General features: G+C 30.2%; 1 protein-coding gene across 2 annotated transcripts in view; it reads left to right on the top strand.

Moving 5' to 3' along the window:
• The window catches only part of LOC146528671 (uncharacterized), a 41,308-nt gene that overhangs the window by 11,377 nt on the left and 6,299 nt on the right, over nt 1–23,632 (top strand). For both annotated transcript variants that reach the window (XM_085203438.1, XM_085203437.1), the window contains exons 2-4: nt 23–131; nt 14,963–15,116; nt 22,141–22,242. In XM_085203438.1, the coding sequence (XP_085059564.1) occupies nt 111–131; nt 14,963–15,116; nt 22,141–22,242 (277 nt within the window). In that variant the 5' untranslated portion in view covers nt 23–110. The remainder of the gene's footprint in view (nt 1–22; nt 132–14,962; nt 15,117–22,140; nt 22,243–23,632) is intronic.

Below are 23,632 nucleotides of genomic sequence, written 5' to 3' on the forward strand. Positions count from 1 at the left end.
TACCACCACCGTTTGGTTGCAGGCGTTTACCAGTAGTCAGTTGGGAGCTTGGACGCAGTCGGTCAGTGCGCGCCTCACTTGTGATACAGTGACAGTGACAAGTAACCAGCATGACCAAATACGTCACAGTCGTAAGTTGACATGTATACTTTTTTTTTTTTAATTTAAGTTCATGGTAGAGCAGGATTGTCGTTTTGCTTTTGATAATTATATTAGTTTTTATTAATTCTTGATTATAATGTTTAAATCTTTTATCAAATTAAAAATATAACTTGATATAAAATTGTAGCTATTTTATAAAAGTAGGTATGTATTATCTAATGATATAGAAGAAAGAAATCCAAATATGTAGATAAATAGTAACGTCATATTTTTCACTGTAACTTAATAAAATAACTCACGCATATGTAATAAGCGTAAAATTTCTATTTTACATTGAAGTGTGAATTTATTTATTTGGACGAGGCCATAAATATATTTCGTGCACGCATTTTAATGAATATTACTTATACAAATTTTTATTCAACATTATGGCCCTTTGTTAACGTAGCACTCGGCTTTGAAAGTAACACATTTTTGTACAATAATGGTTAAAAAAATAAATTTAAAAAGTTAAAATTGCCACAATGACGAATTAAGCTTTGAATTCTCCATCATCTCTTCCATGCAAAACATGTTACTTAATTTGGGGGTTAAAAAAGGGGATTGCAACACAAATAGACGTAAATATTATGATTTAGGGGTTGTAACACAAATAGACGTAAATATTATTTCCATGAATCAATGGGTAATATTATAAAATCGACTCGACTAGGACTTAGTAAACTAGTATAATATGTAGAACGAATTTCTTAATTCCACTACGAAAATAAGTTAATTCAACATTATCTAAATCCAGTGTCATACACATGCGTACATTCGCAATCATTTCGCGATCTTCATAATTTATGCCTATTACATATATTGTAAAATACAATATGGAGATGTCACTTTTATGATATTTTCCTCTAAATATGTTATAAAGTTAGACTATTGATAAATATTAAACTAGACTATATATAAATACATATTATATATTTATAATTATTAACTATAATGAAATTAATTTTATTAACACTATTTTTAAAACATTCAAGGGTGCAGGGTACAGGACAAAGACTTTAGGCGACTTTAACTAAACATTCACTTTCATTTAGTTATCGTACCGGGGGCTGGTCAAATCTAACCGTCACGGTTAACTGATAACTATCATTGTCAGAGCTAAGTTAACATTGTCGATACACCTCGATACGTATCAAATAATGAAAAGGATAATGACGTGCATTGTGACAAGTATTTAGTTTTATCTACTTTTGGATCAGAATTTACTTACTTTAGTTAATTGTATGAATAAATTGTATATTAATGATTTATTATAATTATTAAACGAGGCCAATCAAAAGATCTAGAAGTTGTGGGTTCGATTCCGACTCGAAGAAATTAAATAGTTATTTAATATTTTCATTTCTTTGTTCTGGTGTCAAGGCAAAGCGGAAACAATGGGAAGGGGTGAAGTAACACTAGGTTCCCAGGTTCCCTCTGCCTTCAGTGTGGAGCTAGAAAAATATAATTAAAATATTTATCTTTGCACGTGAAATACTGATTTTAAAATAAATCACAGCTATCTTATCTTACAAGATTTTTTAATCTCGTAATACGTTATATCATCAAAAGGCACTTGCGCACACGTGCTTCTCTTTGAATATCTTACGCAGAATTTTTTGGTACACCGTACAGAGATTGCAAATCGATATAAAATTCTAAATTTTGTTAGAGCAATATTTTTTTTTACAAAACCTATATTTATTTTTGGTTGATATAAGAATTTTCTCTTTAATTATATATTTTTTTTAAATTATAAATGAAACGCACGTTTGTAGATTATCTTATTCCTACTTAATTGGTGTAAACATTATGTTATTAGTAACATGTTCGTGTAGGTGTAATGTAATTTTGTAATCTTGCTTTTAATTTTATATAAAGTATGTCTATAACAAATTCAAGATCGTTCTTTCCTGGTTAAGAAATGATAAAGAAACGTGGTCGATTCATTAATATAATTTATGAAGATGATGTTTTAAAGTAGTAAGATGAAAAAATTGGGTCAAATCTACATACATGCGTACATTTATTATATAGATATAATATGTAGTTGATTAATTACGGCCAAGGTGCAACATAACGTTACTTAAAGAACAAAGACGATTGGTTCTCATAACAATCACAATCCTGTGGTCTCTTAGATCTCGACACATCTTAGTATGTCTTTACACTCATTAATTGACTCTATAAGATCAGTGATTAAGTTTATTTTTGTATAAGCACATATTTTTAACTTGCAACACTAACTTGAGATCTTTCGAGAGAGAGAGATTTCGTAAAGTACAAGTTATATAATACGTGTTCCTATTTTTAATTTTATGTCTAACAAATTACATTCTATCTATAGAAAAAGTAAAAATAGAAATAGTGATTTTTGCACATCATGTAGACTAAAGACTTTCATATCTAAGCGGATAGTAGGTGAACGACCTATTTAACCATACGAATTATATTCAATAAGTTTTATCATGAATTAGCAAAGCTTAATTGTTATGATATAATAAATTACAGCCAAATGATCCGTTACAAAAAAACGTTGTCGAATTGCGAAACATAATTGAATTTTCATTGTCACATAAAAACTGTTATTAAACTTTTTTATTTTTATATAATTAAAGTACCAGACAATATGAAATGGTTCAGATCGATCTGATATTAAATTAGGTAACTGGTGGCACGCGACAGTGTGTCACCTTGAAGTAGCCATTACATTCTGTGACCAAAATAAATAATAAATAGACTTTTAATGATACAGTGGAGATGTTAGTGTTGTAAGTGTTGTGCAACACTTAAAACGCATTCACAAATGTTCAATTACCAGTGTATTCGTAGAAAGCGTATATTTAATACGAATATTATCGTATACCAAAACATAATAAGATAATATCATTATTTCCGCATTTTATACTGTGTAATAATATATTTTCTGGTTATAAGTGAGCAGAATAGAGTTGATTGGACTGTCAAAAGATATAACTCACTAACTTTTTTTTATTATGCCCTAAATGTAAGTACTTATAATGTTTTTAATAAGGTCTTTCCTTTTTCTTACATATTATTTATTTATTTGTAAAATTATATTGTTTCTTTATAAAATATACCTATTGACTAGTTTTCTCTTTTTAATAATAAATCTCGTTTTAATAAATAAATTGGCGCTTAACGATATACGTATTCCAATGTATCTAGATAACAAAGTACGACAAAATTATTACGGACATTGGATGATGTTAAAAATATTTACTTTCAAGGAAGGCAGTAACCAATTAAATATAAAACTTGTGATTGTTAAATCCCTATCTATATATTGCATTGTAAAGTTTAATATACTTCCTTTTTCTTAATTCTTATTCTCAGCCTTAGTATAGAAGTCAAGGTGAGCTTAAATATGTTTCACTGTGATTTTTATGATTAGGAATAACATTATATTTGATAGCGTTTTTAAGCATAATCTACTTATGTTCTTATGGTAAGTTCACCTTTGAATGTATGTTATGTTTAGAAGTTTAACCACTCAAGTAAACAGTTAAATGAGGTTGTACATTTATTTATGTTTATATAAAAAAATATATATTATAAATATATCTAATATTCTAATTTTCGTTACTGTTATCTTAATTATTTCTTTTAGTTGGACGTATTTATTTTAGAATAGAGAAAGAGTGGACAAGATTAGTTCGACAAATGACGAATTTAACTCATAAGTACTTCAAACTGACATTCTAGTATTTGGCATTTAGTTTGGACTACCCACACTTAATAAATCACAAGCCAAGATTAAATGATCACCAGTAATTGGCGATTGTAGAATAAATGTTGATATATTATGCTCTATTTTCTTAAATAATGTAAATGGTTGATCATTAAATTATAATATCAAAAATGTCTATTACTATACGTCGTGTTTAATGGATTATATCGATAACCTTTTAGTTTATGTGATAGACTTAGTCGTACATTTGTTATAAGTGTAAAATTAATTTTATAATTATCTTATTTGTGAAAGTGTTCTAAAAAAACAGGAAGACATAACTTTGAAAAGAATAATTCATAATTTTATGCACACAAAGGTAGTGAATTTGATTTCCAATCTGGAAATTATTATAATACTATTAAATTTCAAATCATATAAAAATCGGTGGCGATTTAATTTTTTTTTCATATAAACTTTTAACCCCTATTTCATCCCCTTAAGAGTCGAATATTGCAAATTCTCGTCTTAGCGAGAACTTACGTCCTATAAGTAACTCCTATGCAAAATTTCAGATTCCTAGCATATGTAGTTTCTGAGATTTCATGATGAGTGAGTGACCTTTCCACTTTATATATATAGATTTAAGTTCTGATAAGACAATACTGCGGCGTTGTTCTCCGCCAAGGTTCAACAACCAATCCTCGCCAACGTCCGCAATGTCTCGAAATTGGGCGGTAAATTAATTGACCATCTGTCAAATTTGTGTGATGCTGCATTTACAATATAATAAATACCAATTTAATCTATGGTTTAAAGGTTCATAGTGTTTAACCGCCATTGATTTACATTCAATAATATATTATCAATATGGAAACATATTTAGGATAATAAATCACAGTGAATTATTAAATAACAAGTATTTACACGGAAGACGGAAGTTAATGTGACCGGTTTGTGGACACGCCGCGTACTCGTATGTGAACGAGTATGTTAATATATAGCGGTCATTTTGGCGGACACAGACAAGCGGACAAGACTTTTTTTTAATTTAATTTGTAATTATTATTAATAATGAAAATTATGAATGAAAAATTGGCCAAAAGCGTGCGTATTTTTGGATCAATGGAATAGAAATGTTATAGAAAGTATATCTTAGCATAAGCATGATATTAAAAAAAATATATTGTTGATAATATTTCATAATATAATATTTGATCATTATTTTATTTTGACTTTAAGACATAATCATCTAAAACGCAAGTTTGTTAGGTGTCATAAAATAGCCTCGAGTTTCCCGATAATTGTGACGTATGCCAGCCAATAGTCGTTTATGGTCTCATGATATACGGCACGGTCGTATTGTGTAATGATAATATTGATATTTGTCGATAACTTATTATCGATGTTAAAAATATATATTTATATGTTAAATAATTTTTAAAAATCATATAAAATTTTAACGTAGCGGGATTTTTATATGTTTTATAAAAAGGATTTAATATATATTAATATGTATTTGGAATTATAATTATTGATAATGTTGTTAATCACTGTGATGTACAAAAGTACTTAGTATCTAACATCCTGTACTGCCCAGTGTCCTTTTATCTGTAGATATGATATATGCCATCACACAACCATTAGCTTTTACAATTAATACTTTATTTTTCTTTTCGTCTAAGTTTTATAAAAAATATATACGAATGAATAAGCCTTAATTAACAGAGGCAAAACGCGGTGTTGACTTCTGCTACTCGACTCTACACGCAATGCCACCAGAAAGCGGCGGAAAGTGGTTGAACGGAGTGTTTTAACACTACGCTCCCTCTACCTATCTTGATAGATACAGTGTTAAGCTAAAAAAAAAACCTTATTTTCATCTACTTGTGGTTTAAATCGTGATAATATATTAAATTATTGTATTTTTACGTTATCTGAACCGGTATATAACTTCCGTACAATTTGCGTATTAATTACAATTACAAGTTTTTATTTGCTGATAATAAAGTTAAACGTATTAAAATTGTCTGAATAAAAGTATAAATTTATAGCAGTAATTAAATTTATTTTGGTTTTGTATGTTTTTTTGTGCACCAAAATATATTTACATTTCAAATATAATTTCCGCATAATTCTTTGTCCAAACGGTTGTATAAAATATACCTATATATTTAGTTTTTGAGTACTTATTGAACTGGTTATAAACCTAAGCTTACGAATAAAATATTTAAGTTTAGTTCAAGCAATTAAAGGAAAAAAATCGGTTAAGTGCGAGTCGGACTCTCTCTCCGAGGCTTCCGTACTTTTGACCTAAAATTTCAGTATTGTAGGTTAAAAGTATAAATTATAAAAGTTGACAATCTTAAGTTTGTTAATATGCACTCATGAAATGAAGTACAAAATATAGCTTTATAATGATTTTTCTTAATGAAATACCTATATATAATTTCACTTTTCGGATTGTAAGTTCTCATTTCGTACAAAATAACTGTGAATCTCAACTTTTTATAGCTCAAGTTCTGTAGATAAATGGTTTTGACACACGGACAACGAAGTGATCCTAAGTGTTCTTTTTTCACCTTTTGGAGTACAGAACTCTGAAAAGAATAACAATGTAACACGTTATATCATTTATCAAAAGGGTCAAACCACATTTGTTGACACGGTCAATCAATTAGTTTCTATCATCAAAAAAAAATTCTATCATAGTTTCTATCATTGTAAGAAAACGGTATTTTTATGCGGCAGCAAACGCGAGGGTCACAGCGGCCTTCAAGCGCTTATTTACGACCAATTTTATAACATTGTTATAAGAGCAAAATTGGCTTAATAGTTAAAATTACTAAATTTGAGTAAGGTGTGGCATAACCGACGTCAATTACGGTACGTAGAATACTTTTGGCAACCTTCGGCATGTAGGTGACAATGACTGCTTGGTGTGCTCGGGCCGTGGTATCGCATTGTTTGTAATTTCAAGATGAAGTGATAACTTTAACATATATTTTAAGGTCATATGAAGATATTTTAAATATATATAATTTATACATCTCTTATTCATAGATATTTTGTTTTTTTTTTTGGTAGAGACCAAATAATGAATTTAACTTATTTATTGCTCTATATTAAGTCTCTGTTAAGAAGGGCAGAACTTGACACCTATTTAAAAGAATTTCTATTAGCATAATTTAAACTAATTTAACCAAGAAACATTACTTTCAAGCCTTATTATACTAACAATTTCATATTTCCCAACTGCGCCCTGATGACAATGATGAATATTTAAATAACAATATAATGATGTTTTATTAGAACTTGTTCAATGAAATTATTATTGTTCTGTTTATTCCATTCATTACAAGTTTAGTGTTGTTTTAGTATGTAAAAGCTATCCATAATCGTAAAGTTTAAAGATTTTAGAACGGAAATTCAACATTGGGTTCCCAGGTTCCCCGTCATTCACTCTGCTATGTGCGATTTACAGCGTGAAGCTAAAATAAGGATATAAGAATTTCGATGTAACTTGATAGGAACGTATGGTTTAGTGGTCACAGCGCTTGGAGGGTTTCCTTTCCAAGAATCGCGGGTTCAAATCCCACGACGTTCAAGTTTTTGTGTTAACTCAATAACTACCTACTATTAAGAGTCTTTAAGTACTTTCAATTTTCGATTCCAGATAAGATTAACATAGCGATTCTTCCTAAGTCTATATCTTTATATTATACTAGCGGCCCGACCGCGGCTTCGCCTGCGTGAACTACGTTATTATTAATTTCTGTCTCCAGTCTCCTATAAGTGACGTCCATGCAAAATTTGAGACTCCTAGCATTTGTAGTAACGAAGTTTCATACAAACTTCCAACCCCAAAAATAACCCTTAGAAGTCGAATATTGCAAATTCCCGTCTTAGCGAGCACCTACGTCCTATAAATAACTCCTATGCAAAATTTGAGATTCCTAGCACATGTAGTTTCTGAGATTTCGTGATGAGTGAGTGACCTTTCGATTTTATATATATAGAAGATGAACTGTAAAGCAATTTTCTTAAGATAAAACATATTTTAAGCATACGTCTGTACTTTATTACAGAGAATACCTAATTTGCTTATATTTCCAAATGACTATGTAATATTCATAATATACAGTTAATGCGCATATTCTACAATTGTCGACTATTAAAGTAATTATATGAACTTGACATAGTTGCCCGGTTACGATTTACTAATAGGTTCACATTGCGTGCATAGCATAGCTTTGTCAGGCATTTACATTTTAAAGAGAAATCAGTATCTGTTTTGACGAGAATGATAGATCTGTTTGCCAATGATATTCAATTTATTCAGCAATTAATAATTCTACAGATTTTTTATCAGAAAAGGCTGATTTTTTTAGTTGCACTTAGAAGTATGCAAAGAGAAATTAGTGTCACGACCCTCCATTCTCCATTTTCCGCTGTGTTTTGCCTCAGAGCGAAGAAATGATAATGTTAAATATTTAATTTCCACAAGTGGTACTCGAATCCATAACAACGCTACGCAATTACAGATTTAATCTTAAAATTTATCCATTGAATTGACTCGGAAAGCCTTTTGCTTTATTATTTTATCGTGTTAAGATCTCGTGTCGACTCTAGCTACGAAACTCTATCTACACACGGTTAATGGTTCCAAAAGCATTCATTACAATGCATATTTTAATTCGTCTAATGATAAACACTATTTTAATATATTATGTATTTAAAACTTTCAAGATTTAATTAATAAAAATATTATACGTCCATATTTGCTGACAACGTACTTAGGCAATACCAATACAGCCCTTATTTTATTGTTTTATATATTTATTCTTTTCACGCACATCTCTCTACACTGGCGATGCAAGCCATACTAGCTAGCTTTTTATATTATGCAATTGTTGTTAGTCTATGCATGTTGCAATGTTGCAACTTACACTTTATTAAATTCGTTACACTATAAATATTCGCTATAAATTACTATCAGAATGCTATAGAAAGTTGTATTTAGAGTCTCATAAACGTTCGTTCGTTGTTACGAAATCTATCCTTACGCAGGTACTCGTATCGTACCGGAATTGCCAAAGCTTAATTTCATGGATAGTACGAGCTTTGTGTTGGGAAAGATTATTGTAGGGTTTATTTATAATGCTTAAGTTAGCTTCTCGTTAGCTTCTCGCTGTATGTTGCTCTTAACTGGATATCCAGAAGGAACCTGGGTGAACCTGAGTATTTCCCATTTTCCGCCGAATTCGGTAGGCATTAGTGTTGAATGGTAGAACTCAACGCCGTACTTTTGCTTCGTGATCAGAGCGAAGAAATGAAAAGAAATTAAATATTATATTTCCTGGAGTGGGAATTGAACCCACAAACTGTCACGTTTACAGTCGCACGCTTCTTGTTTTCTTTTTCAAGCTGAAATAAATGTTATATGTGCATGTTTACGGTCTCTTGTACGACAGAAAAAGTCAACGCAATCAAAAGATCACTTTTATTTCATAAATTGTAGAATTCGAACCTTTAATTGTCACATACATACCTATATAACATGAGATTTAGCAAACTCTATCGGCAAAATGTTTAGTTAATTAGCTATATACAAAAAAAATCATATTACCAATAAAATGTAAATTTTGGGCTAATTGGTAATTATTTAACGTCAGACTAGTTATTTATTATTTGGTTCATTATTAGTGCATTATAATGAAATATTGTATATTATGCAGAAATAATAATAGCTGAAGGTTGCATAAAAATATTGCAAACAACCTTTACACTTCATTTATTTAGCACGCATGGAAGCCTCGGGCCTGACCGCAGCTAGGCTGAGACGCACGATGTGATGTTTAATTACCAGTATATTTAAAGCCCTTTTAGGGGAAGACCTTTTTTAAGATAATTTTTATATTATATAATACATTTTCCAAAAGATGTAAATAGAAAATTGATTTTACTTATATTATAATTAATTTCCTGTAAATTATGCACAGTAATAATATCATAATTAAATAGTGATATCTAAAGCCGTTTAAAAATCAATATTTCAGTTTCACTTTAAATAATATGAGATGAGTTTAAATATAATTTATGAGAATATAAAATTTGTAAATGAAACTTCGATTTTATATAAAATTTTATTTGCTTGAATATCCACTTAACTTATTTCAAAGAGTTTATGAAATATACATTGACCGTTGCACGTGATCTCGATAAGACAGGCGTCGCACGTAGCCCGCGTAATCGTCCTTGTAAGGATGCAGGCTAGATTGTGCCTAGATATTTACAATGTAATTAGGTAATAAAGCCTTGCCCTAGTAATGCAGGAACTAGTTAACAATCATCATTGCAAATGAAAGTATACATAGGTAAAATTAATCAGCTTCACGCTGTATCCCGCACACAGCAGGTTAGGCAGAGGGAAACTAGTGTTGAGAATCTCCATTACCCAGTTTCCGCCGAATTCTGGAGGCGTTGCGTGATGAATGGTGGAACTGAATGCCACGCTTTGCTTCGCCACCAGATCGAAGAAATGAAAATATAAATTTAAAAAAATATTTTCATTTTCTCGAGTGGGGGACCAACCAGTCGCATCACGACTGACCTCATAAGAATTGATAGATAAGTGGAAATCCGTCAAATTTAAGGGTAACATGGAACCTATTGAGTGAGTAAGTGGTGAAAAATTATACATACTAGATAACTATAGGTTTTTAGAATTCAGAGTTCAATTTCAATACTAATAATACTTTATAATAAAATTAGCTAGCACGCTACTAGTTTCAATAAATATTGTTCATGATTTATAATGCGATAGCTATAATATTTGAATTAATTATTGGTTAATTTGAACGATATTGCGATAATTATAATATACAACTAGAATGTAGAAAAAACAAAATAAATTGTTTATAGAAGATTCGCACGCGGCAAAATATTTTTGTAGTTCGGATAAATAACATATTTTACTTTTTTTTTATGGAAAAAGCTTTTTTCTTTTTGCTTTTTTTTTTGCTTTTTTACTGCTGTGGACAGGACATTTAGTGAATAGAACTCTAATTATTAACTGTAATTACCTATATTTTTTTCATGATGACGATTTTTTTGTTACCTCAAATAATCATTTAATAGGTGTCCAATTCGCAATTTAAGTAACATCGATTGAATGCTGGCGGAAAGACAACAGAGTGTCTTGACACTAGGGCTCTTGCCTTTTTAGCTTATACGAGATAAAGCGCGGAGCTGAACCTACATTCATCGTATAAAATCGTGGTAATCTCGATGTGTTATTCTTATTATAAAGAGTTACTTATCTGATAACTATTTTATAATTATATAAAAAAACTAGCGGCCCGCCCGCGGCTTCGCCTGCGTGAACTATGTTATTATTAATTTCTGTCTCCATGAGTACCTACATCCTATAAGTGACGACCATGCAAAGTTTGGGACTCCTAGCATTTGTAGTAACGAAGTTTAATACAAACTTACAACCCCAAAAACAACCCCTTAGAAATCGAAAATTGCAAATTACCGTCTTAGCGAGCACCTACGTCCTATGAGTAACTCCTATGCAAAATTTGAGATTCCTAGCACATGTAGTTTCTCAGCTTTAGTGATGAGTGAGTGACCTTTCGATTTTATATAATATATAGATATACTAAAGCGTTATTTTATACTACTTTACTTTTCATTACCACAACTTAATGGTTAACTTAAATATTAAAACTCACTTCGAAGCCAGCTATCTGCAACTTAGTCTAAACTAAATGCTGTCTCGGAAGTTTTAGTTAAGTGCCGTATTGATAGAACCGTTAGCTTTAAAACATGCTTCAAGATACAATCTGGCTGTGCTTTGCCGTTGTTTCTTGTTTAGTCAGCTATCAAATTGTATTCAAATACCTCACAAAACCTCTATGTTTGAGAAATAGTAGAAATTCGTTTAATTGTAGATTTTTGTGCCGAAGTATTGTTTTGTCTATATATATAAAATCGAAAGATCACTCACTCATCACGAAATCTCAGAAACTACATGTGCTAGGAATCTCAAATTTTGCGTAGGAGCTATTTATAGGACGTAGGTGCTCGAATATTCGACTTCTAAGGGGTTGTTTTTGGGGATGAAAGTTTGTATGAAACTTCGTTACTACAAATGTTAGGAGTATCAAATTTTGCATGGACGTCACTTATAGGACGTAGGTCACTTATAGGACGTAGGACTCATGGAGACAAAAATTAATAATAACGTAGTTCACGCAGGCGAAGCCGCGGGCGGGCCGCTAGTTAAATATATATTTGCTGATTCTCCATTCATTTATTCATACTTCGTCTGTAGATGGTGATGTACTGATGTTAATTATGAAATGTGATAATTATATTTTTCAATTATTCCGTTCTTTCAATCATAATTATTTCATCCAATTGTATTTGCATATCGCTTAATTTGCAAGTCTGTTACCGTTTTACATTGTGTCCGTAACATATTTGTTGAAATATACTTTATTGAAATATGTGTATAAAATAAATAAATATTTTCTAAAATAAATACTAGAATTTATTAGTTATATAATATTATTTTTTTATCTATTCAGAACTTTTAAACTTCTACACTCTAGTTAAAGTTAGATTTGTCTAGGAAAAACACACTATTCGCTTATAGAATCAAACGCAGCAATATTTGACACATCTATTATTTTAAAGTTCTCTTTTGTACCTAACTAAAATCATGACGTTCAGACAGGCCTCAGAATAACGCTAGCTACCGATATAATACATATTCTTCTGATAAGATTCTGGATAAGACAGGACTTGGGCTCTTGGGAACTAAACGCTGCGCTTTTATATTTGGTGCCCGAGCGAAGAAATGAAAATACTAATTAATCATAATTAATTCCCTTGGCAACGAACTCACAACCATTTAAACACCAATAAAATACAATGTTAGTATTTAGGTAGGTGCTGGTAATCAACGGTTAGGAAATGTATTAAAAACTTTCATCACAATAATGGAGTAGACGGTGTTGCTTTACTTAGTGGGTGTTAAACTGCCGTCCATATTTATGTTATTTATTCCTCGCTACAAATTATTATTTGCGAGATTAGAATTTGCATATTATTTTAACAGATTCCTTCGTAACTTTGTATCCGACATGCGTTTACACTGCGGTTCGGTATACTGCAAATTGTATCATAAACAACCCTTTCACCCTTTCAAGCAACATTCTTAAACGTTTAACAGTTTCAAAATATATCTTTAAATTATTGGCCATTAATCATTAAAATTCATTGCTGTATCAATTACTGATATAAATTAATTGAAAATTATGTATTCAAAAATTATAAAATGCATAAAAATCACATTTGTCCATATCCTTAATTGCTTTTTTACCTTCATTCACGCTGTATCCAGCATTTATGAGGGTATACAGAGGGATTATGGTTACCTAGTGTTAAGAAACTTCCGTTCCCCACTTTCCACCAAATTTCTGAGGCATTAAGTGCGTGTTGAGTCGCTGAACTTAACGCCGCTGTAGCTATAAATAATGCCTATATTCAGAAAATATCTTACATATTTAAGAAAACCGTAGCTTATATCCTTTTTCTTCTATTTATTTAAAATTATACTTCAATTAACACGTATTTACGTGTTGATATGCGGAATTATATTCAATGTAGATGACTAATAGGCCTCTGACCCAGCTCATAAGTGGACCGCCTTCAGCAGGCCTCAGCTAAGGTCACATATCAAGTTCGCATGTTCGGAGACCGGTTGCATATGTGTATGTGCACCTATTACGTAACATTTCCGTAGTTCCCGTACGCTTGTTGTTTCTTTTACGTGTACGAGTATAGGAGAATTTTAGGTATTTTTTTTACTAAATTACAAGAGACGTACCTTTTTACTAGAGACTACTACTAGAATATTACATAATTAAAGAAGATTAAAGAGAAGATTAGAGAAGAGTTTAAAATTAAATCAATAAATGCACCTCTCTCTAGAATACTATATTTTGTATTCTAGAGAGAGGTGAAATAAATAAAAATATATAATACCTAGTCACAAAAATATAGAGTACGCGGATTTTTTATTTTAATTTTATTTATTTATTTATAATTGCAAATGTCTTTTACTGCGCAAATTATGAAATTTTAACAGATTTTTAATATACTCGTATTATATTGAAAATTGAGGCCACAAGCGTGCACTGTGTAAACAACATTTAAGATATTATCTTTGAAATAATTTTTATGATTGAATGCCTTCAGAATTCGGCGGAAAGTAGAGAACGGAGTGTCTTAACAATAGGTTCCCTCTGCCTACCCTGTTGTGTGGTCATCTTCACGTCTGTGGGTATCCCATAGTGTGAAGTAGATTTTTTTAAAATTAAAATTGAGCTATTTTATTTGTTAATTAAAATTGAGCTATTTTATTTAAATTAGTTAGTCTTGTATGGGCTATACTTCATTGGTTATATTTGAATAATATTTAAATTACTGTAACTTCGTGACTAATAAAATTTCGGAACGTATGAAACGTGCACACTGATAAACTTGAACTATATAAATTTTTATTTAAAATAATATAATATTTACAGTTTTAAAAGTTAAGCTAAGTTTTTTTACAAAAATAAATTAAATAATTTTTTTTTTTTGATAAATGTACATAAATGTCAAAATTTAATAGATTTTTTTACTTTCGTCAAGGTTGTAGTATAATATAAATATTTACAATATGAAATAAGTATAATTTTAAACCAACTCATCACTAAGTGACATTGAAAAATAAAATAAATAAACACATGTGTTGTATAAATATTTTATAACCATAAATCTTTTAACTTCATGGTCTTAAACCGAAAATATTGTCTTTACTTAAATTTATTTAAGTTTAGTGTATTTTTTGTACATAATTTTATAAATATTACAACTTTTATTTCTAGATAAAAAGGATAAACATAAGAGGTATGAGATACCTCGTCATCCTCTCACCATACTTTTCTATTATAGCAATTTGTTGGTCCATTTTATATAGTATATCATTAAGCATCGTAGTTGATTATAAATGTATTATATAAATATATAGAATTTTAATAAGATGACTTTAGATTTGTTTATTATTTACAGGCGCTGATAGTATGCGCGTGCGCAGTGCTGACGGCGGCGCAGTACAACCACCTCGGAGTCGGTTTCTCAGATGGCTACCTCGCAACCAACTTCGGTCCTCCAAGCTTAAATGTTTTATCGGCAGCTGCTTCCAGGGACCCTAGAGCAAATACAGGTACATTAAAATATACAAATCTAGTTAAAATACGAAAAAAATATGTTTTGTTTTAATTGTAATTCAATTCAGTTAATTATTTTAAATTATAACATGTTATATTCTACTTTAGCAAACCTCACCAAAAGCTATAGAGAACGACTAAACACTATTGATCTCTTTACATACAAAACCTCCTTGAAAGTAGAACCCTGACTTACAAGAATTATAATAGGTAGCAGTTTAAAGACAATCAGCATTAGGTAACTTACGAGTATAGGTGTGGTGTCTAAACTTCTGTCTGTTGCAAACAGTCAGCAAATAGTAAAAACTGCACTCCACTAATTGTTACCAACATGTGCTCGTGACATTACGAAAGTAAACATTGCATTTGTAAATACTTTCGAAAGTTTGCGGTTGTCTTTGTTTTTATTGGTGCTTTTTATGGAAATAGAAGAAATAAAACTAATGAGCAGAAATAAATAGGTTTTACTTTGTAAGATAATTATCCAGTGAACTTTTTAAGGTCAGATTTCACGTTGTGGATTTGTAATGTCCAATTATGTCGAGCTATTATTAAAAAGTTGTGTTGCTGTTCTTGTTAAGCATTATATCAATAAGTGTTTCAGTATTTATAGTGACGTCAAGAGGTAAAGAATTGGAATTGACAGAAAAGTGAATAGAGTATCCGAACACTACATTTTCACAACATTTTTTGCATATAACAATATACGGGAGATGTGTGAAGTGTGAAAAAAATATAGATATCAGAAATATAAAGCATTTATAATCAATATCAAATCAAGCAAAATTGAAATATGGTAAACACAAACATAGGCCAGTCGTGGCGCAGAAGCATAAACGTCTGACTGTAAGCGCGACAGGATGTGAGTTTGATTCGCATTCGAGGAAAATTAAATATTTAAAACTACCATTTCCTCGCTCTCGTAACGAATCATTAAGTTCCGCTACTCAACACATAATGTTTCCAGAAACCAACGGAGGTGTTGAAAAAAAAAAAACAAACACAAAAAATTGATACTTATTATATTATTAACAAAATATTTGCATAAATTATTTAAAAAAAAAAAACAACATAATTCTTTGAATATACTAAAAAGCAAGTTTCGTAAAAGTTTCCTAGAAGTTAATGAAGTCGACAGCACAGTTCGGTTCGTGACAAATTACAGAAGGACACTACACCGGGTTCCCACAATTCGGCGTACATTCTCCAACGTGCACTTTAATTATTTGCCTTTTTACGGTCCAGTTTTTTTCACGGCTGCGGCTTCCGTAATTCAACCGCTTGTAGCCAAATGAACGTTTACGCAAACCAATGTAAATTAGACTGGCCTATTCGATGCAGGGTAGGGGCCGGTCTCTTTAATTTATTCGATATAATTTCTAAAGGATTAGAAACAAGTACATAAATATTTGTTGAAACACTGTTCGTGACTGATGAGTTGCCACAGTCGACGCGACGACGCCTATAATAAAATATAAAAAATATTTTATTATGTATCGCTTTTGTGCTCTAATATTTTATAAGCAAAGTAGTTAAAATAAATTAACAAATTCTGTTTTATTCAAATATTATATAAATTTACATAAAAAAAATCACAGTTACAGTTAAATAATTAACCTAAATTTCTAACCATATAATAACTATATAACCAAGTTAAATGGAGGAAAATGTACGTCTGTCCATATATCAGGGAATCTGGTTATTGTTAAGGGTCCCGGTCCGTTTAATGACAGAATCATGCTCGGCCGAGCAAGAACTGAGGACGTTGCACAAGTGTTTTGCACACGGCATCCCTCAATCAGAATTAATTGTTGCGAACGTAACAAGTTTGGTACAATTCAGTTAAGGAGAAACATGGTGAAAATATCATATCTATTTCTAATAGTAGAAAATTGTGTTATCCGTTCTTCTCCACTTTTTCTTCGCCTAACTTACTATGTTCTGAATCATGAAACTCAATTTTGATCCTATGTTCATTGACCATTTTGCAAACTATATCTATCTATCTATGTCTATCTATCTGTATCTATCTATCTGTATTTATCTATCTATATCTATCTATCTATCTATCTATCTGTATCTATCCATCTATGACTATCTATCTATATCTATTTATTTAATAATGTCTGTATAAAAAAAATATTTAGAGTATTTTGTTAATAAAATAGAGTATTCTTACGTAATAAGAATAAAATTCGATTGTGATGTCGAACTGTAAAACTGTACAACGGTTGTAGTGTCGCAAGTTCCCAGTGTGTTCCAATCCTTACACAATATGTTAGGGAGATAGTAATTATTTGCTTGCCTCTATTATTTACATTTGCAATATTTAATTTGAAAATAGATTAAATCTTTTATTAGAAGGTTGTTAGGAAATACGTTGATATATTTTATTCATTAATTACTAACCGAAACCCATTATAGTGCAAATAAATAAATTAAAAACGATTTAATAAATAATATAATATGTAATGTAATAACTTTTAATTAATAATATATACACAGGTTTTTTCTTGATAAAAAATATTGTCAAAATAATTCATTGTTATTATAAAAAAATATGAGTCATCAAAATAATATCATTAAATATTGCATTTCTTCGTTCTGGTGTCGAGGCAAACAAAACGCGGCGTTGAGTTTCGCCATACAACAGGTAATGCCTCCAGAATTTGGCGGAAAATGGAGAGCGAAGTGTCTTACTACTAGGCTTCTTCTGCCTATCCTGCCATATGCGGGATACAGCGTGAAACAAAAAAAAACCACTATTAAGATTCAAGGAAAGGGCTGGAAGTACCATTCTCGCTCCAAAGTAGCAGCTCGAGCTCGACCCGCTCTGATTCTTGATTTTTCAATGTCAAGCCGTGCTCGTGTGCATTAAATTGTAAAACTGCGGTCATAGTAACGTGCAATTATAAAGATATTAATAGATAATGAACTTTGTTTCCATTTACTTTTCGAGGCTTATGATATAATACTGTAATTATGTAAATTTGTATAAAATTTAATAATTATTTCGCTATTTGTGAAAGAACGTGAAAATTATAGCCCAGATGCTTGATGTTTTCTAAAGGCAACCACATTTCATATATAAATTTTATCTAATAATGTCGTCTATTTATTTTACTTAATAAATTAATTATCTATATATATAAAAGGACTTGTCCTCACTGACTGAGGTAAGACGCACGCACAGCCGTAACCGCTGATGTTAGAAACGTGAAATTTGGACAGATGATTACTTTCGTAATCTGGACATCCACTAAGAAGGGATTTTGAAAAATTTTAACCCTAAAGGAGAAAAATAGGGGTTGAAAGTTTGTATGGAAAAAAAATTAAATCGGTACCGATTTTTATAAAATTTGAAATTTAGATTTTTAAAAGCATTTAATTGAACACGTGTTTCATCGTTTTCTAGAATTCTCTCCCTAAGGGTGCAAATAAGGGGTTGAAAGTTTATATGGAAAAATCTAAAACGCCACCGATTATTATAAAATTTGAAATTTAGACTCTTAAAAATATTTAATTGAACATGTGTTTCAAGGTTTTTTAGAATTCACCCCCTAAGGGTGGAAATAAGGGGTTGAAAGTTTGTATGGAAAAATCTTTAAATCGCCACCTATTTTTATAAAATTTGAATTTTAGACTCTTAAAAATATTTCATTGAACACATGTTTCGTGGTTTATTAGAATTCACCCTTAAATACGCAAGCGAAGCTGCGCGCGTCCGCTAGTTAGGATATAATCTTCTTGGCCTACCTTGCTAAATGCGGGAAACAACGTAAAACTTAAATTATTCTTGTGCTAACATTATTTACTAATACAGTTCCCGTTTTAATGTTTATACAATAACATTTAAATCGAATGTTAGTTATTGTGTTGAAACCATGGTTCTGAACCGGCATCGTTTATGTTGCTATCCTGTTCGAAAGCATTAAATGATTAATTCTACTTATTATCGAAACCTATTGTGTACTCGTGTTACTTAGAAATGATTTGGAAATAATTTTATTACTTATAGAGTGGGTTTTTTCAAGGTTTTCAAGAATAATGAATGAGTAACAACTATGTTTTTTTATAATATTAATAAATAAATAAGTAAATAATTGTGTTATTTGGCTGTATACACAATGGTCGTAGGTCGTAACCTGATTTAAATAATGTGTTATTTTTATATTTTTTTTAAATATGTTATTTTTGCTTCTACATTCTGGCGGAGACAAAGCAATATGTATGATTTTCCCACCCACCAAAAAAAAAATAGATAGTAAATGTAAATGAACAGACATATTATTATTTATTTTTTTATATTGCATTGTGCTTGTTGCATTACATATAATATGTTAAGGTCACTAAAGCTATTGTTATTTATTATGTAAATAATTTACATAGAGAAAAATAAATAACTACGCAGTGGACATTCGCGCATTGCAAAATTTTAATTAGCCACTTTAATATGTAAACTGTACGCCCACAGATTATTTTTACCCGTACAACTATAGACTTTATCGATAAGTATTTATGAACTATGCTGTGTTAAATATATTGTAAATATCTAAAATGACGTTAGTTAAAGATAATTAGGTTTATTTATGCAGGATTATTTTGCAGCAACGTAATGCTATGTTAAGTGTAGCCGAATGTATATATCATAATCTATATATATAAAAGGACTTGTCCTCACTGACTGAGGTAAGACGCACGCACAGCCGTAACCGCTGTGCGTAGAAACCTTAAATTTGGACAAAAGATTACTTTCGTAATCTGGACATCCACTAAGAAGGGATTTTGAAAAATTTTAACCCTAAAGGGGTCAATTAGGGGTAGAGAGTTCGTATGGAAAAAAATTTAAATCTGCGCCGATTTTTATAAAATTTAAAAGTTAGATTTTTAAAAGTATTTAATTGAATACGTGTTTCATAGTTTTCTAGAATTCTCCCCCTAAGGGTGCAAATAAAGGGTTGAAAGTTTGTATCGATTTTTTTAAATCGGCACCAATTTTTATAAAATTTGAAATTTTGACTCTTAAAAGTATTTAATTGAACACATGTTTCATGGTTTTCTAGAATACTTCCCCTAAGGGTGCAAATAAGGGGTTGAAAGTTTGTATGGAAAAATCTTTAAAACGCCACCGATTATTATGAAATTTTTAATTTAGACTCTTAAAAATATTTAATTGAACATGTGTTTCATGGTTTTCTAGAATTCACCCCCTAAGGGTGCAAATAAGGGGTTGAAAGTTCGTATGGAAAAATCTTTAAATCGTCACCGATTTTTATAAAATTTTAAATTTAGACTCTTAAAAATATTTCATTGAACATAAGTTTCGTGGTTTATTTTAATTCATCCCCAAGGGGTGTAAATAAGGGGTTAAAATTTTATATAGAAAAATCTTTAAATCACCACTGATTTTTATAAAATTTGAAATTGAGACTCTTAAAAATATTTTATTGAACACGTGTTTCAAAGTTTATTAGAATTCACCCCTAAGCAATAAGCAAGCGAAGCTGCGCGCGTCCGCTAGTTATATATAATTTAAGAATTACTTGAGGCCAGTCATGGCGCAGGGACACAAGTGTAACTAAACGCGACAGGTTGAGGGTTCAATTCCCACTCAAGGAAGTGAAATATTTAATGTTTTCATTTCTTGTAGTGTAGAGGCAAAACGCGGCGTTGAGCCTTCAGAATTCGGCAGGAAATGGGAAACGAAGTGTCTTAACATTAGGTTCCTTCTGGTTACCCTGTTGTGTGCGGGATGTGATGCTAATAAAAAAATACAAGTGATTTTTATTGAGTGTATCTTTTTTCTATAAGGTAACCAATACACTACAAAAATATAGGTCCTATATCATTTTTGAAATTAGCGACAGATTTCCCTCTTTATCTGTAGGTATTTTATTTATTATATGACAAAATATTTATTTTTTTATATAAATGCACTGTTATATTATGTTTTTATTTAGATTTATAGATATATCCTTTATAAATTAAAATACAAGACAAGAAATTAATAATATTTCTTAACTTATGCAACAAGAAAGTAGTTGTTGTTGCATGTGTTTCTTAAATGTAACATATTACTTAATAATTTATTAATATGAAACTTAATTGTCCGAGAATTAAAAATTATAATGCGCCATTTAGCGTTGCATTAAACTTTCGATTAATACTTTGATATACATATAAAAGCTTGTAATTAATGTACAAGTCATAATACGAATACTGTATGTAGTTAGCTGACTTTGCAGAAATCTATTATTATTATTTTTTAAGCTTTTTTTGACTATTTGTATTTATATGTTTAAAATAAAAAATGTTAAATATTTTATTACTCTCAGTGGTAATTGAACCCACAACCGTCGCAGACGCATGCTGATGCCCCTGCGCTATGAGTGCCTTAATTTATGAAACTATTAATAATATTAAAGAAAAAAATAATTAATTAATTAATTTTCTTAAAGAAAATTAGATGAGTACAGAAGATTTACTCTATTTACAATGCTAAATATTATCCAATATATTCCTTCAAATAATAATTAAATTTGGAGGTCAATACCAGCAAGGTTATTACGACGATTCGCTTAGATTTCTCATTTACATAATTATGATGCTTACTTTATTATTCGTAACCTCATATATGGAAGCCAAATTATATGTTAATAATGTTTTTTGTAAACATGTCCGTAAACATATGTTTGTTGGTGTATATTAATTTATATAATTATTTGTTATCTTATTTGGACTATTATAATATAGTCTCCTACTTATAATATATCTATAATATAGTGGATATTACTTGGCAAAAGAATAATAGAAGAAGAAACGGAAAGTTACAAAAAATGTGTAATAATTAGTGTTAGAACTCTACGCCGCTCTTCGTCTTGTTACTAGAGCAAGGAAATTAATATAATTATTTTCCCCGAGTGGAAATTGAATTGACAATTATCGTTTACAGTCAGAAGCTGTGCTACTGCGCTAAGTCGACGGTCTCAAATCATTTACATATTTTTAATTTTTTTATAGGTCCAGTAGTGTTTCCTCCATCGCCTCCCGGCGACCCATCTCAGACCAGCGGAGTTGTAATAGGCGCTTCAGGCTTCGGCTTCCAGCCCCCTGGCTCGGCAGGTAAACCTTACGGCCGATAAAAATAGTCAAATGTAGTTAGAAATAATGCACAGCCAAATAAAGCAATAAGAAGTTATTATATTATTTATTTGGATGCTTATATAACATTTTCTTCTTGCTTTTCTTTTCCATGTTATTTTTTCTTATAGGTAATATTCTAACAATTTAATATTAATTTGCAACTTTTTGCTTAAGTAATTATTATAATATAATATAATACTGTGCCATTATCTTTTTAAATTATCCATATATTTCAATTTAAATCGATAGTTTAAAACAAGAATTACTGTCACTTTTTTCCGCATCAATGTTAACAACTAATTTTACTTCCTTATGTCTTGGATATACAAAATATTTCTTATTGTTTTATTTTGTTTAGTCGATTGCAACCTTTTCCTAGTTGGTTGGTAATTGCATTTTTAAAAGCAGCTGTAATTTACTTTTAATAATTTATTTTTTTATCACCTATTATATAATTATGTAAGTATTTAATGCTTATATACTGATATGCATGTCTGTTCATATATTTAGCACTGTTTTTTTACCACTTTAGAATTAATTTCTTGTTGCATGTTCTTAAAACACCTTTAGTCGCTCTTGTATTTATAAATAGCTCTTAAGATCGATCTCAGACTTGAGAGCCATTTATAAATATGGGCCTTAGTTATTTCCTGGTTTGATAAATGGACTTATAATTTGTATGTAGAGACACTTTAACACAGTTTTACCAGTTCTTAATGTTAAATATTGTTTAAGTATTATTGTTTTTGTACAGCTGTATATTGACATAAATGTAAATACATCAATATAATTATAAGTTAGAAATAAAAAATTAGAAATGTTTACTGTTTTATTAAAAATCCTTCTAAATTTACTATAAGTTAGTTTAATTTGATTAATATATTCAGTTTTTTGTTTTGTATAGCTCAGTGTATTGAAAATGTTAAGCCAGTTCGAAAACTTTTCAGTTACACTAGACACTTAGACACAACTTTTACATCAAAGGGTACAGAGACACTAGTATGAACCGTACATAAAATTATAGTCTAAATGCACCATTCTACTATTTTTACCCGACCCCGCGACGCAAATGAAGGTGATGTGTTTATCGTTATATATCTATTAATAATAAATGACAAATTATTATTTTACTTCATGAAAATTAATAAAATATTAAACTTCACTTTTGAAAGTACTTATTTTAATAGTTATACAGTATCACAGCAACATTTTACCTTCAAATAATTAACATTCTGCGTGTTTCACGGTAGTGATAGTTTTCTTATGAGTCAGGGGCTTGCGGTCAAATAATGCTTAATGAAGTCCGTTCTGGCAATGAAGCCAGTGGCCACCAAAGTTAAATCTGCTTATTATACCCTTATTAAATATA

This window comes from Heliconius melpomene, chromosome 19, assembly GCF_056956725.1.
Source record: "Heliconius melpomene rosina isolate 202511_hmr_F chromosome 19, ASM5695672v1, whole genome shotgun sequence".
NCBI classification, from domain to species: Eukaryota; Metazoa; Arthropoda; class Insecta; order Lepidoptera; family Nymphalidae; genus Heliconius; species Heliconius melpomene.